General features: G+C 41.6%; 1 protein-coding gene across 10 annotated transcripts in view; it reads left to right on the top strand.

Annotated features, from left to right (window-relative positions):
* ZNF793 (zinc finger protein 793) overlaps positions 1–7,782 on the top strand; it is a 53,832-nt gene extending 46,050 nt beyond the window's left edge. For 8 of the 10 annotated variants that reach the window (XM_032249448.1, XM_032249446.1, XM_032249450.1 and 5 more), the window contains 4 exons: positions 197–242; positions 1,836–1,962; positions 2,768–2,863; positions 5,768–7,782. In XM_032249448.1, coding sequence (XP_032105339.1) covers positions 228–242; positions 1,836–1,962; positions 2,768–2,863; positions 5,768–6,750 — 1,221 coding nt within the window. In that variant the 5' untranslated portion in view covers positions 197–227 and the 3' untranslated portion in view covers positions 6,751–7,782. Of the gene's footprint in view, positions 1–196; positions 243–1,031; positions 1,154–1,174; positions 1,327–1,835; positions 1,963–2,767; positions 2,864–5,767 lie in introns of those variants that run through there. The other 2 variants (XM_032249451.1, XM_032249453.1) reach the window with 2 other exon arrangements.
* Positions 7,783–16,078: the final 8,296 nt, after the last annotated feature.

The following is a 16,078-nucleotide window of genomic DNA, read 5'->3' as shown; positions in this document are numbered from 1 at the left end:
TGGCCTCAAGTAACTCTCCTACCTTGGCCTCCCCAAGTGCTAGGAGTACAGGTGTGAGCCACCACGCCCAGCTAAAAGTATGGATTTTTGTACAAGATTTACAAAGGGAATTTGCAATTTCCAAGACAGACCTAATCCCTCACACGCTGTTCTCTGTTTTCTCCTTCTCCATCTTCTTCCCCCTACGTGTGTACAGGTGTTGGATCTTTTTCCAAGAACAGCAGAAAATGATCAACTACCAGGTGAGTATCACGTTAAGTAGCCCAGTTTTCCTTCCCGGGGAAACTGTCCTAGAATAAAAAAGGGATGCATCGTAAGTATGTACAGTTTGTATGTACATACACTTAGTAAATACATACAGGCTGAGTTCTCAGGAAAGCAGACTCATAGATGGAGATTTTTCTCACAGGAGTATTATTAGACATGCTGTTAGAAAGCATATTCTGTTTATTTACATCGGGTATACCTCACGTTATGATTTTCATGGTTACTCTAGGGATACAATGTAGATTTTAACTTTTCATAGTTAAAATTAGCATTATACCACTTCACATAGAATGCAAGCAGCTCACCTCATGCCTTCTAGAATATGCTTTCTGCATAGACTTCTTCTTTGATAGAGTTTTCATTGTCCTAAAGTCTATCATTTAATTAGTGGCAGACCTCTGTGTGCTTTTTTTCTTTTTTGAGATGGAGTCTCACTCTGTTGCCCAGGCTGGAGTGCAGTGTTGCAATCTTGGCTCATTGCAACCTCCGCCTCCCAGGTTCAAGCGATTCTCCTGCCCCAGCCTTCTGAATAGTTGGGACTATAGGCGCCTGCCACCACGCCCAGCTAATTTTTGTATTTTTAGTAGAGATGGGGTTTCACTGTGACAGCCCGGATGGTTTTGATCTCCTGACCTTGGGATCTGCCTGCCTCAGCTTCCCAAAGTGCTGGGATTACAGGCGTGAGTCACCACACCCAGCCTCTGCATATTTTTCTCTTGTTACTAAGTAACTTGCCACCCCTAAAATCACTGTTTTGCCCCCAGGCCTTTGTTCATGCTGCCCCCCCGCATAGAATGCAGTTTTCCATCTTCCTGCAGAGAAGAAAGACTCAGCTCTCCATATCCCTGGTCTTTGAGGAATAACCAGACCCTGAAAAATTTAACAGGTCATTCACTTCTCTATATGCCATAGCCTGGATGTCCTGCCATCACAGCTCTTGTGACACTGTTACTCTGATGGTTTTACATGTTGCTCTCTCTGTGCCAGACAGTGGGCTCCTTGGGGTCAGGACCCTTTTATGACTGAGACCACAGCAACCAACACTGGGTGAAACACACAGTAGGTCTTCAATGTTTGTTGACTCAAAGTATGAATGGCAATGGTAGTTAGCTTCCAATGTGATTTTCATTTTCCCCACCATATACAAAGCCAAGAATGTAAAAGGCCTCCCAGATAGATGATAAGCTCTAACCTGTAAATGTAATGAAAATCAATACCATCTCTTGCACAAACACTTTTTTTTTTGAGATGGAGTCTCGCTTTGTCACCTAGGCTCGAGTGCAGTGGTGCGATTTTGGCTCACTGCAACCTCCAACTCTTAGGTTGAAGTGATTCTCCCACCTCAGCCTCCCAAATAGCTGGGATTACAAGTGTGCACCACCATGGCTGGCTAATTTTTGTATTTTTAGTATACATGGGCTTTCACCATGTTTACCAGGCTAGTGTTGAACTCCTGACCTCAAGCATCTGCCCTCCCAAAGTGCTGGTATTACAGGCATGAGCCACCATGCCTAGCCCTGCACAAACATTTTTTTCTACATGACTTAATGTCATTTTTGTTTCAACAGACACCTGTGTCATTCAAAGATGTGGTTGTGGGCTTCACCCAAGAGGAGTGGCACCAGCTGAATCCTACTCAGAGGGCTCTGTATCGGGATGTGATGCTGGAAACCTATAGCAACCTCGTCTCAGTGGGTAAGCACACCTTCACCATACAATGCAGATTATGTTTGAATGACCACCTTTCCTTTCTCAGTTGCTAAAAGCAACTGAAGTACTTTGGGGGACTGAGGCAGATGGATCACCTGAGGTCAGGAGTTTGAAACCATCCTGGTCAACATGGTGAAGCCCTGTCTCTACTAAAAATACAAAAATTAGCTGGGTATGGTGGCGGGCACCTGTAATCCCAGCTACTGGGTAGGCTGAGGCAGGAGAATCACTTGAACCTGAGAGGTGGAGATTGCAGTGAGCAGGGATCTTACCATTGCACTCCAGCCTGGGCGACCAGAGCAAAACTCTGTCTCAAAGAACTGAAGTACCTAGAACCTCTGAAATATTTATTTAGTAATTTATTTAGTGGTTATCTAGCACTTTTCTATGTGCCAGAAACTGTTTTAGCCACCTTAAAAGTATTAACTTATTTCATCCTCATAAAAGCCTTTTGAGCTAGTTACTGTTAGTACCACTCTTTTACAGATTTAGAAATTGAGGCACAGAGAGGTGAAGTAACTTGCCCAGAGTCACCCAGCTAGTATATAGCAGAATCAGGATTTGAACCTCGGCATCTGGCAGCACAGAATACATTCTTACCCTGTGCTGCCTCAGTGGGTGTGGCTTGAGTTTCCATGGTCCTGGATTACTAATTCCTTTTGGTTCTGAACAAGGTGTGTGTTTAGTCCCCTCCCAAGTATAATGTCTGTTGTGCAGCCTTTAAAGCTGCCTGAGAGGCCCTGAAGACCAAGGAGCTCAGCCCAAGGCCTGGATCATTTCCCCGGAACAGGTTATGAAGGCACCAAACCAGATGTGATCCTCAGGCTGGAGCAGGAAGAAGCACCATGGATTGGTGAGGCAGCATGCCTGGGCTGCCACTGTTGGGGTAAGTGTGATAAATCTAGCAAAAGGGGTCCTGAAGGAGGCTGGCACCTTTGGAATTTTGTTCAGCATTCTCTTAAAAGCCTTCACTTTCCTCCAAGAGCTTCAGCCGCATGAATGACTCTTCCACTTCCATGCAAACCCACTGCCCATCTGAGTGTTTTTCTTGCCTCTACTTGATTGCATCTCTGCCCTTATGTGCTTAGTCCATCTCTCTTTCTCCAGAATCTTTCACATGCAGGTATTCTTGCAAATAAAAGCTTCTGTGATTCTCCTCTTCCTGCTTCCTATCCTCTGTTCTGACACTTTCCAGATTAAATGCTTCAGAGCTACCTGCCATATGCAGCCTCATTACCCATCCTTTCCCTAATTTCCGGACTCAAATTTAAATCACTCCCATAGAGGACTGTGGGATCAGAGAAGGGGAAGCAGTGAATTCCATGTTGGGGTGGGCAGGTGTGAAGGAAATTGCTGAGCTGGACCACCTTAACCACCGCTGATTAACACACAGACTAACTGCCCCTCTCCCTTCAGCTCTGTGACATTCCAGCAATACCCATGGTACCCTGAGGGTTGATGGATGGCCCGCTCTTAGGGATGCCTCTGAACTTTTGCCTCTGGGGCTCTCTGGGGTGTTTTTCTCCATTAAACTGTACTCTTCAGCCCTCCTGAGATGTGGTATCCTGGTTATCAGCTGCCCTGCTCTTCCTTCTTCTCCTCTTCTGAAAATTTCATAACTGCAAATTCCACAAGACTGTGTCTAGTCAGCCTCCCTTTTTCCAACTACTCTGTATTCTCTGTTTACCTGGCTCAAACTCAGCCTTTTCCTTCCAAAGAACTATTGTATTTTCTGTTTTTCATAACTTGATCTGTTTCCAGTGATATAACCCTCTCAAAGAACTCATCCATTCTGAGAGTACATGATCTTCACAACCAGCCTCTTTGCCGTGTTGAGCCCTTTTTTCTCCCTTGCACTGCCCAGCCCCTCCATTTAACCAGTCTGTGGATTACACTACAGGTGTGCACTTACCTTGTTCTTTGTGTGTCAAAAACTAAAGTCATCTTCATTTGTCCTTGCTACCCCTGACATACACACACACACACACACACACACACTTCATCTTGGTTTTATTCCAGAGCTTTGCTACCATGTGGTCATTTTGAATCTTCTGCCTTTACCACTCACTCTAACTGTTCCATTCATATGTGTGGTTTTGTTGATTTTTTCTTCTGAGAAATGGCTTTAAATCTTTCTCTCTGTCTTTTTTTTTTTTTTTTTTGAGACAGGGTCTCACTCTGTCACCCAGGCTGGAGTGCAGTGGCATGATCATGGCTCACTGCAGCCTAGACCTCCTGGGCTCAAGTGGTCCTCCCACCTCTTAACATCCCGAGTAGCTGGGATTACATTCGCACACTATCACACCTGACTAGTTTTCTTTTTTTTTTTTTTCATAGAGATGGGGTTTTATAATGCTGCTCAGGCTGGACTCAGACTCTTGGGCTCAAGCAATCCACCTGCTTCAGCCTCCCAAAGTGCTGCAATTACTGGCATGAGCCACCATGCCCAGTCCCTCTTCACTTTTAATTTTCCACTGTTATCTCCTACAATCAGACCCAGATTATTTGATTTGATGATTGAATGTCTTTAAGTGAGGGGTTATTAATTATTTTTGTGCCATGGACTTGTTAGGCATTCTTTTGAAGGCTATAGACCTCATTCTTACATATAAAAATACAATAAAATTCATAAGATTATAAAGCAAATGACTAAAGTACAGTAATTATCAAAATAAGTAGATAGAAAATAGTTACCAAAATATTGTGAAACTCAGCAATATAATAGCAGATGTACTTTTTAATTTATACATTAATGAGGTTTAGCATCAGGTCTAATAACTATCATGATCTCAAAGAAGAGATGATTATAAACGTAATAATGTGACATGAAAATAACACTGTTCACAAACTAGTACCAAGTCACAGGAACTGCTAATACTGCTGATTTAGTTGTTCCTATTCATGGTCAAAGACAATGTTCAATTGTAGTTAGAACTCAGTGAAAACAAAGATATTTCTTTTTTTGTTGTTTTCTTACTATAATTTCTTTTCCATCAAAGTTCACAAGTCCCCTGATTTCTGCCCACCAAGTTAAGAACTCTTACTTAAGTCCTAGTTAGTCTTGTTGATTTTATTATTTTATCTGGTTCACTGTAGACAGCTTTGCCATTTATATGGTAACTAACTAGCCCAACATGATACACCCTTGGATGACTGCTGTACCAGTGCTTGTTAAGCCCCAGTGTGTGAGGAATCACCTGGGCATCTTGCTAAAATGCAGATTCTGACTAAGAAGGTCTGGGGCGGGGCCTCAGATTCTGCACATCTATCAAACTCCAAGTAAGGCCAGAATTGCCACTTGAAGTCTCACATGTTGGATTGCATGGTACTGCATAATATTTAACCTTCTTTCTTCTATAACAGGGATCGGCAAACTATGGCCTGCTGATTGGCCACCTGCTTTATGAATAAAGTTTCATTAGAACACAGCCACATTCTTATGTTTACATGTTATCTATATTTTCATGGTACGGTGGGAGACTTGAGAAATTGTAACGGAGACCATATGGGCCACAAAGCCTTTATTTTCTGACCCCATAAGTTTGCCAAACTCTGCTCTGTAATATTCTATTTTCTTTGAAATTATTGCTGTCTATACTCTATGATTATATTGCATTCCATTTGTGCTAGTCTTCAGAATCCTCTTTATTCACAGAACACTCTTCCCTGTGTTTGTGCTTTGGGTTATGGTTCATGTTCTGTATTGATGTGCTGTGCACTCTTTAAATTTTGAGAGCATTTCTCAAGTGGTATGAAGTTTCATAAAGATGGTTCACTGTACTTTCTCCAGAAGACACCTGGCAAGTTAATATCCAGAGGAAAAGACAGCAAGACATGATTTTGAGGCAAGGTGCAGCCATAAGCAAGAAAACACTGGCCAAGGAAAAAAGCCGTGACTATAGTAAGTTTGGGAGAATATCGCTTCTGAGCTCTGATCTTTTTTCTTCAATCCAGAGCCCTAATAACTGGAACCCTCGTGGAAAGAATTTGAGCCATAATTTAGACTTCACTGGTTTTAAGAGAAACTGTGCAAAAAAGCAAGATGAGTGTTATGGTTATGGGAAATTGCTTCAGTGTATAAATCATGGTAGACGACCTAATGGAGAGAAGCCCTGGGGATGCAGTCATTGTGAGAAAGCTTTCACCCAGAACCCAGCACTTATGTACAAACCAACAGTAAGTGATTCTCTCGTGTACAAACGGAAGAGGGTTCCACCTACAGAAAAACCCCACGTCTGTAGTGAGTGTGGGAAAGCCTTCTGCTACAAGTCTGAATTCATTAGGCATCAGAGAAGTCACACTGGGGAAAAGCCTTATGGGTGCACTGACTGTGGGAAAGCCTTTTCACATAAGTCAACCCTCATCAAACACCAGAGGATTCACACTGGGGTAAGACCCTTTGAATGCTTTTTCTGTGGGAAAGCCTTCACCCAGAAGTCACACCGCACAGAACATCAGAGAACACATACAGGAGAGAGACCCTTCATGTGTAGTGAATGCGGGAAATCATTTGGTGAGAAGTCATACCTCAACGTACATCGAAAAATGCACACAGGAGAAAGACCCTATCGTTGCAGAGAATGTGGAAAATCCTTCAGCCAGAAGTCATGCCTCAATAAACATTGGAGAACCCACACGGGAGAGAAGCCCTATGAGTGCAATGAATGTGGGAAAGCTTTCTACCAGAAGCCAAACCTCAGTAGACATCAGAAAATTCATGCTAGGAAGAATGCCTACAGGAATGAAAACTTAGTAATTGTAGGAAATCCTTGAGCAAAATATCTAGTTTCATTGTATGAAGGGAATTTATCCTAAGGAGAAATCTTACCATTTTAATAAATTTTCACAGTGTTTTATTATCATGGAATCATGATCTAATTGTAACACAGACTTTTCTAGAAAATACTTTATAAAACATAAGCATGGTCACCCTGGCATGTAAATGATTAAAAATGTATTAAATGGAATAACAACAGAATACAAAACATCTGTGAAGAGACTTAAAGGCACACTATGACATATTCCACAGTGAGCCATACAATCAGCACTATTTTTATTTTGGAATTGTAAATATGAATTTAACATAAAATGTGAATATCACACACATGTCACATAATATATAGAATGCCATTCACAAAACTTTTTCACTTTAAGTATCATCTTTGCCTTTTGATGTCTTAACAATACAAAAAAATAACAATAATGACATGGCCCACTATTATTTTAAAAAAACTTTAATATACCAGCTACATTTTCCCACCTTTTTGTAATGCATGTAAATGGCTATAGAGGTTGTTATTGTCCTCTGCAGAATAATAAAGCAGTGTTTTTTAAATGTATTTTGATAAGTTGGCCAAAAACTTTACTAAAATATAGTTATTCATATTGAAAACACAAAGCTAAGGAATAGTATAAAAACCTGATGTTGGGTAAATGAAACACTGTAAACTTGACAGCCCAGCACACTCACTATTTGATGAAATGTAGCATCATCCTGGTTTATAGTACACTGTTCATATTTTCTTGGTCTTGCTGAAAATGTCTTGCAGCAAATTAGTAGCATAGAAACGCTATTCTATACAGGTTGTAAAACTCAGAAATGTTTCATGCATAGACCACTGAAGGAGAATTTCTTTTCTTGGTCTCTTTGCAAATTAAATCAAGAACATTTTTTTTCATATAAATTTCCTTGCAAGTGTCCTGGACACTAAATCTCAATGTTTTTACTATTTCAATGTTTGAAAAGAAGTGTGCGTCCCTGAGTTGCCATGTCATCCATATAAGAAAATAAATGGCCACATGGAATCTACATTTTTTAAGATTTGCCTCCATGTAAGATTACCTGGTTCAGAATGAGAAGGGAGACATAACCACAGATATCCATATGATTTTTTAAGTGACAGAAAAATACCTCATACAACTCTAATCAACATATTTTTTAAACAGAGGAAGTGGGTGCTTTTCTTGTAAACTTTAAGTTATGAAAACTGCAATAAAAAGTAGAAAACTTGGGAGAACAATTATCATTGAAAAACTCAAAAAAGTGATTACAGATCTATAAGGGAAAATGCACCAAGCTCAGATGATTTCATGCTTAGTTCTATCTGTCTCTTAAAGAAAGAGTAATACCAGTGTTATTTATTTTCTAATTTTTATTTTATTATTATTTTTTGAGATGGAGTTTAACTCTTGTTGCCCGGGCTAGAGTGCAATGGTGTGATCTCAGACCACTGCAACCTCCGCCTCCCAGGTTTAAGCAATTCTCCTGCCTCAGCCTTCCAAGTAGCTGGGATTACAGGCATGTGCCACGACGCCCAGCTAATTTTTGCATTTTTAGTAGAAATGGTGTTTCCCCATGTTGGCCAGGCTGGTTTTGAACTCCTGACCTCAGGTGATCCACCCGCCTTGGCCTCCCAAAGTGCTGCGATTACGAGCATGAGCCACCGTGCCCAGCCAGTACCAGTGTTATTTATTATATGGATGTAATACAATCCATAAACTGTGCTGCTTGTTTGTTTTATGAAGTCAGAATAAGTGTTAACACCAAAATCAAATACAGATATTTGAAAAAAAGAAAACTTCAGACCAGTCTTACTCATGAAGATAGAAACAAAAATTATAAATAAAATACTAGCAAATAGAATTCGGCCATATGCCCAAAGAATGGCATAGTAAGAATCATCCTAGGAATGCCAAGCTAGTTCAGTAATAGGAAATACATCAATAAAATTAACAGCTTAAAGGAGAAGAATCACATGAACTATCCACAGATACGGAGAAAGGATTTCATACAATGTGTTAATATACACTGTAATACATGGTAACCACTTAAAGAGGTTTTTTAAAAAAAAATTAGCTGAAATCTCATAGCATATATTATGCCAAAGGCATTTTTAAAAATCAGGAATTCAGTATTGTCTTAGAGGATCCAGTGAAGGCAATAAAAAGAAATGATATAAGCTGCAGAAAAGGTAAAACCATCCGTGTTTACTGATAATATGGTCGTACACCAATACATGACAAGACTCTATTTTTTGAGTTAAGCTAACTTTTCTAAGAAGCCGGGGTACCAAAATCAAGAGCCATTCTCCATGCTGAAAAGAAACACCTAATAATTGATATGTACTTCTTTTGGAAGTACACTAAATCTCAATGATTACTTTTTGAGAATATGAAAAAACTCATACCGTGTATCAAAACATCACATGTACCCAATGAATATATACAATTATAGATCCATAATAATTCAATATTTTTAAAATATCATGCTAGATATCAGAAGATAACTTGAAGTCATTCTAATGAAATTAATATTGTATTGGCAAGGAACAGGTAAATAATGGAACACAGCAGAAAATTCAGAAATAGACATCGATATATATGAATTTTTTCATATGTGAAAAAGGTGGAATCTCAAACCATAGGGCAAAAGAGTAGTTTACTTAAAAAGAATTCTGGAACAATAACTTTTTAATCTTGAAGGAAGAAAAGTTGGATTAACAGCACAAAAGTAAATTATGGGTGGATTTAAGACAAAACTTTCAAACAACACAATTCTTAAAAGAAAATCAAAGGAGCCTACATGTACAGTCTAGGAGTTGGGAGAGACTAACTTTACCAACACAGGACACTCAGAAGCTACTTAGAAATAAACATTTGAAGGCCGGGTGCGGTGGCTCATGCCTGTAATCCCAACACTTTGGGAGGCCAAGGTGGGCAGATCACCTAAGGTCAGGAATTCAAGGATAGTCTGGTCAACATGGTGAAACCCCATCTCCACTAAAAATACAAAAATTAGCTGGCCGTGATGGTGCATGCCTGTAGTCCCAGCTACTTGAGAAGGTGAGGCATGAGAATTGCTTGAACTGGGGAGCTAGGGTTTGCAGGGAGTGGAGATCGCACCATTGCACTCTAGCCTGGGCAACAGAGCAAGACTCCGTCTGAAAAAAATAATAAAATAACATTTGACTACCTAAAAGGCACAATCTTTTGAGTGACAAAAGATGCCATAAACAAAGTCAATAGATAATAGATTGTGGGAAAATATTTGTAGAGCTGATCAGAGAGAAGGCATTCATCAAATGGACAGGAAAGAAAACCCAGTAGCCAAACGTGGCAAAGAATATGAGGTGACACATGTGAGAAGAGCAAATCTCAGTGGCCGACGGACCCATCCAAAAATGTTTATCCATAGTAGTCATTTGGGGATGCAGATTTAAAGTTAAAATAAGATATCACTATGTAACAGCATTTTTAGCTGGCAGAACAAAAGATGTTATACATTGCTGGTGGAGAAATAAATTTTGAAAAGTAATGCAAATTACTCTTTTGGAAAGAAATCTGGTAATATTTAGGCCGGTGCAGTGGCTCACGTCTGTAATCCTAGCACTTTGGGAGTCCAAGGTGGGCAGATTGCCTGAGGTTGGGGGTTCAAGACCAGCCTTGCCAGCATGGTGAAACCCTGTCTCTACTAACAATGCAAAAATTAGCCAGGCATGGTGGCAGGTGTCTGTAACGTCAGCTACTTGGGAGGCTGAGGCAGGAGAATCGCTTGAACCCAAGAGGCGGAGGCTGCAGTAAGCCGAGATCGCACCATTGCACTCCAGCCTGGGCAACAGAGCGAGACTGTGTCTCAAAAAAAAAAAAAAAAAAATCTGGTAATATGACTAAAATACTTTTGTCACTTTGGAGAATCTTCCCTTAGAAGTAAAAGCTCCAATACGTAAAAGACAGATGAACTTGTGAACATGGACATTTATTGTAAAATTGTTCCCAATGGCAAAACAAAACAAAAGACTAATGCAAACACTAGAATCAGAATAAATCCCCATCAGTTGGGAAATTGGAGGAAGGGAAGAACTATAGTATATCCATTCCATAGAATATTAATATAGCCATGAAGGTGGACAGATTAAAACTATGCCAGAGGACTTGAATGGAATTCCACAATGTTCTCTTGAGTGAAAAATGCAAGACAGTAAGTTTGTTAAATATGACTCCACTTTTGTAAATCGTTAACAGAATGTCTCTAGGTGTTTATCAGCAATAAGCAGGTATCCATATATGTTTATTTGATTTTATGTGCATGGAGAAAAGTATAGAAGAGTATGCATTGACTTGGAGGGAGGTGGGTAATTCAGGTAGGTTATGGGAGAGTTAGGGGTATAGGGAAAAGGAAGACCAAGAAAAGGAAAATACATAAATGACTGAATCATGTGTGATACCACATATGTGTGAGTTAGTAGATTTGGCTGGGAATGGGGAAGGTAGAATTCTGCTAATTTGTGGGGATGTTCATGGTATATATCGTTAATTGAAAAGGGCACATTTCATAATAACGTTTATGATTCTATTTTTTAAAAGAATTAAAACTCCTATGTATGTATAGATGCATGTGGAAGTGTAGAAAATATATGAGAAAAGTGTAGAAAAATATACATGAAAGTGTTAACATTCATTGGTTTCCTTGGTGGAGAAGGGTAGTAAGTTGTGTAAATACTTTTGCATTGTATATTGCTTTTGTAATCTAAAAAACATAAAATAAAGGGGGAAAACATTTCAAACGGAATGAAGCCCTGAAAATGTTTCTATTTTCTAACAAGATGGCACCCTGGCTTGCTCTAGGGTTGAGGTTAGCATTATGGAAATGACATCTTGTCACCTTTGCATTCTATTAGAAACAAGTCATAGGTCCCAGGCATACCCAAAGAGAAGGAATTACACAAGTGGAATTTCTCTTTCCAGATTACCAGGCAGCAAGGATCATTGGGTGCCGTCTTGGGGCCTACCAACCTCATCAGGGAAACTCATATTTGAAAGTAGGAAGGAGTGAGAACTGCAACTGTGTTGGAACAGTGATTTAAGTAAGCCACATACTTGCTGCTGGGTACCATGAGTGCACAGATTATAGATGTGCTTGCTGGAAGTTCTCCACTAAACAGAAGTATTCATTTACCTGCAAGTACATACTGAGTGCTTACCATGAACTGGGCACTGTTCTAGGATCTGGGGATAAAACAGTAAACAGAAGGAGAAATGTTGATAATTGGCAGGAAGCAAAATGAAATAGAAGGGGGGTTAGATTTTAGATGCAGTAACTAGGAAAGTCCTCAAAATGACCTCTGCATAAACCCCTAAAGGAAATGAGGGATGGAATAGTGCAACTGTCCAGAAAAATGTATTCCAGGCAGAGGGAACAGCAAATGCAAACACCCTCAGGGAATGTGCCTGGAGTGTTGGAGACCAGAAAGGAAGGTGTTTTCTTGTTGAATAATAAATTATCCCCCAAACTTAGTGACCTAAAACAACAATAAACGTCTTTCATACCAATCTCTAAAAGCAGAATGTTGTTATAGATTGACTCTATCTTCAAGTAGAACATAAGCTATCAGCGGCCCAGCCTTTGTCCTACAAACTACTGTGGGCCACACTTCTAGGAAAGTGTCCAGCACATAGTAGGAACTCAGTCAGCATTTCTTGAATGAGTTAAGTGAAGTAATGTATACAGACCACATTCTGAGCTGCTGGGGAAGCCAGTAGTTGTATTTCTAGTAGGCACTCAGGGGATGCCAGTGCTTATGGGTCATGATTAATATTGCCAGGAGCAAGTCTCAGTATTGTTCTTTGGAAGTAAGAATTGTAGATGTAGTGTCTGCATTGAAAGGCCTCTTCTGGATATAGTCTTCATTTTTTTTCCTAATTACTTTCATCATGTAATAAAGACACACTGATTGGCAATATAGATGGAAACAGATAGATAGTTCCTAAATTTACATTTTTTGAATGACTAATTTAGTTGACTCTTGGTTATCTGGGGATAGATTAAATGGTATGCAGTTAGCCATGGTATGAAATAACAGTGGGCCTGGTACCATGAAGAACTGAAATCACAATAATGTAAGCAAACATGAATATATTTATACTATCACGTAATTCTGTTGAGAATTATTTGGTACCTACTCTAGCTTGGGAATGTTCCTTGATCTCAGCTGTCCAAGCAATTTTTGGGAGCAGTGCCTGCTTTCTCTTCCAGTCTCTAAGGAACAGTGGTCTGCACATGGGAATGGCAACATCTACACTGGGCTGTGCTGTGATTGGTGGAGATTTCTAACATATTGGCTGCAAATACTCAGGTACTTACAGTTCTTTTAAACATTTGTATGCGTTCTTGGAAAAAGTAAGTATATTCTGAAGTATAGGATGTGAACTTTAGCCGAATTAGTTTAAAATAATCTTTCCTATGGCCTTTTAATTGCTTTTACATTAACTAGGACTTAGGATCTGTGAGACCTTTTCCTTCTACTCTTTTTGGCTGCTGCAAAATTCTTTCTTTCCATAAACATGAATGCACATGCATACCTGTGGCCTTTTAATTGGTTTTACCTTAACTAGGACTTAGGAGCTGTGAGATCTTTTCCTTCTGCTTTTTTGCTGCTTAAAAATTCTTTCTTTCCATAAACATGAATGCACATGCATACCTGTGGGCAAACCATGTGTGTAGTATGATCCCAGGTTTAGCATTTCAGCATGAGAAGTCATATATTTTCAAGTGCTTAACTGAAGCAATCATGTTTAACGGAGGAAATTTATTTTATCATTAATTAAAGGATAGTGTGTGGATTTTTTTTTTTTCCCCAGAGAACCAGAGGAGGAAGACAAAGCTTTGTTCCTGAAGACGAAAAACATGAGATTGGAGTGAGGTATGCACTTTTCCATAGCCTTACCTTTGAGGAGTTTTCTGTTTTAAAATTGTTTCCCTCATATCCTTATCTTGCTTTGTTATGTTTTATTTTATTACCCCTTGTATGGCAGGAAAGAGTTCCTAGAGAGAGAAGACAAAGACGGTCTGTGTTGCAAAAGAAGCCCAAGGCTGAAGATTGAAGAACTGAATGTGCAGCTTGCAAGGGAACTGGCGACAATGGAAATCTTGTCAGGTAAATTCGATGCTAAAACCTTGTCTTGAGGGGATGAAGGTTCCATGTGTATTATTTGCTCATCACAGAAAAAATCTAAAACCAAATGGCAGGGTAGGACCTTTCTTAAAATATTATTTAGTGGAAACAGTACTTCAGAAACAGATTTCATTCACTGATGAACCTCCCACACATGGTTACACTCTGGATTTAGATGTAAATAAGAGTGACAATCTCCATTTTTAATACAGGGAATTATTTTTCTCTTGACAAGAGAAGTTGACAACAGTCTCTGTCTATAGGCCATAAAAGGAATTTGTTCTAAACACTTTGTACCGAGATGATTATGTTTTCTGTCTAAACAATAAAATGACTAAGCTGTTAGTATATTGTGCTTGGCTTTCTTGGAGGGGTCCTCAGCGGCATGCCTGGACATCCGTCTCGGACTTGGATTCGCCCGAGAAAGCTTCTGAGACGCTGTCTCCACCTGATCTGACCCCACGGAGGCCAGTTCCAGGTGTTGCCACCTCTGCTGCACGCTGGGCTTGCCGCTTTGTCTTTGTTCCCGCCTTTTCCGGACAGCAGTGCTGAGAAGCAGGAGTCCCTGGGCTTGGAGACCAAGGTAGGGCCACTTGGGTCGGTGGCCCAGGTTGAAGGGGGGCCGTGAGCTCACGGAGCCGGGGAACGTTCTGCTGACAGCCTCCCCGAGGGTCTCAGGCATGTTTGTGGGGTCCAGCGACCCCCGCCACACCTCATCAGACTGAATCTCCAGCCCCATGGGACCGGATCGCTGCCCACGCCGTCGGATCCGGAATCCAATGGGAAGAGCAGTCCCGACTGCCCACCTGACGGTAGGTCTGAAGCGCCCTCCTCCTCCACCGGACCCGAACAGGAAGGTCGGCTCAAGGAGGTCCTGAGGTCAGGACCGTCGGACTCCTGCGCTTGTGGCACGCAGCCCGTTTCCCCTGGGGCGCCTCGGGCACCGCCTCCAGCGTTTCCCGGTGCAGCTGTGGCCGGAGGGCGCCGGCATTGCGGCTGTCCACTGCGCATGCGCAAGCGGCGCGTCACAAGCGCCATGGCCTGGGGAATGGTCTCGGTAACGCAGGGGCCCTGTGTGGCAGTGCCTCGGCGTTGGACCACGGCCCCCGGCTTCCGGGGATCGTCGCCACTGTCCCGCGATTTCAGGAGCCGGGCAGGGCGGAACCAGGCTGAGAAACGGTCCAGCGGAGCTACAGGGATGCCCAGGGCGATCCCCAAGGACCCCCCCGACGCTTCAGCCCTGTCCAGACGGTGTGGGGGTGCGTCTCCTTGAAAGCTGTCCCTGCTGGGATTTCCAGGTACGGCCAGCCTGTGTGCTGCGGGGCTGCTCTCTCCCCGAGGGGCTTCCCGGCAGAGAGCAGAACCCCGAAAACTGTTGGATGTCTCTGTGTGTCGGGGTGTGTGTGTGTGTGTGTGTGTGCGCGCGCGCGTGTGTTTGTGCCAGCGCTGTATGCTGGACACGAGTGTGGCCAGTGCACTCCAGCGCGGTTTCTCTGTAGTCCGCCTACCTTCTGGTGCGCGTCTGTCCTTGGCTCAGCTCAAGGGCTGCGGGGCCCAGCGTTCTTTGTTTTGCTCCTGGATTCTAAAGCCTCAGTGTAGTGGGGGTCTGGCTCCCACCCACAGGTGTCCTAATCACCTGCCCATCCCGATGGGGTCACTTCTTGAGAAAGAAGACGAGCACAGTATACCCAAAACCAAACTCTTCTAAGGCCCCTTGGTCCTGGGGCACATCTATGGCTGGTCCAGTCCTCAGGTCCCCTTGAGGGACTACACTGGTGTCCTTCAACTGATGTGTATTTTACCTACTTCGGATTCTTGTTAAAAGACAGATTCTAATTCCCGTGTTGGAGTGAGTCTGAGATTCTGTATTTCTAGTAGGCACTCGGGATGCCAGTGCTTATGGGTCATGATTGATATTGCCAGGTGCAAGTCTCAGTATTGTTCTTTGGAAGTAAGAATTGTAGATGTAGGGTCTGCAGCCTCTTCTGGATATCGCCTTCCTTTTTCTTCCTAATTACTTTCATCATACAATAAAGACACTGTAATTGGCAATTTAGATGGAAACAGATAGATAGTTCCTAAATTTACTTTTTTGAATGACTAGTTGACTCTTGGTTATCTGGGGATAGATTAAATGGTATGCAGTTAGC

Source organism: Sapajus apella, unplaced genomic scaffold (assembly GCF_009761245.1).
Source record: "Sapajus apella isolate SASKATOON/1434 unplaced genomic scaffold, GSC_monkey_1.0 scaffold68, whole genome shotgun sequence".
NCBI lineage: Eukaryota > Metazoa > Chordata > Mammalia > Primates > Cebidae > Sapajus > Sapajus apella.
This window is presented reverse-complemented; position numbering and strand designations above follow the sequence as displayed.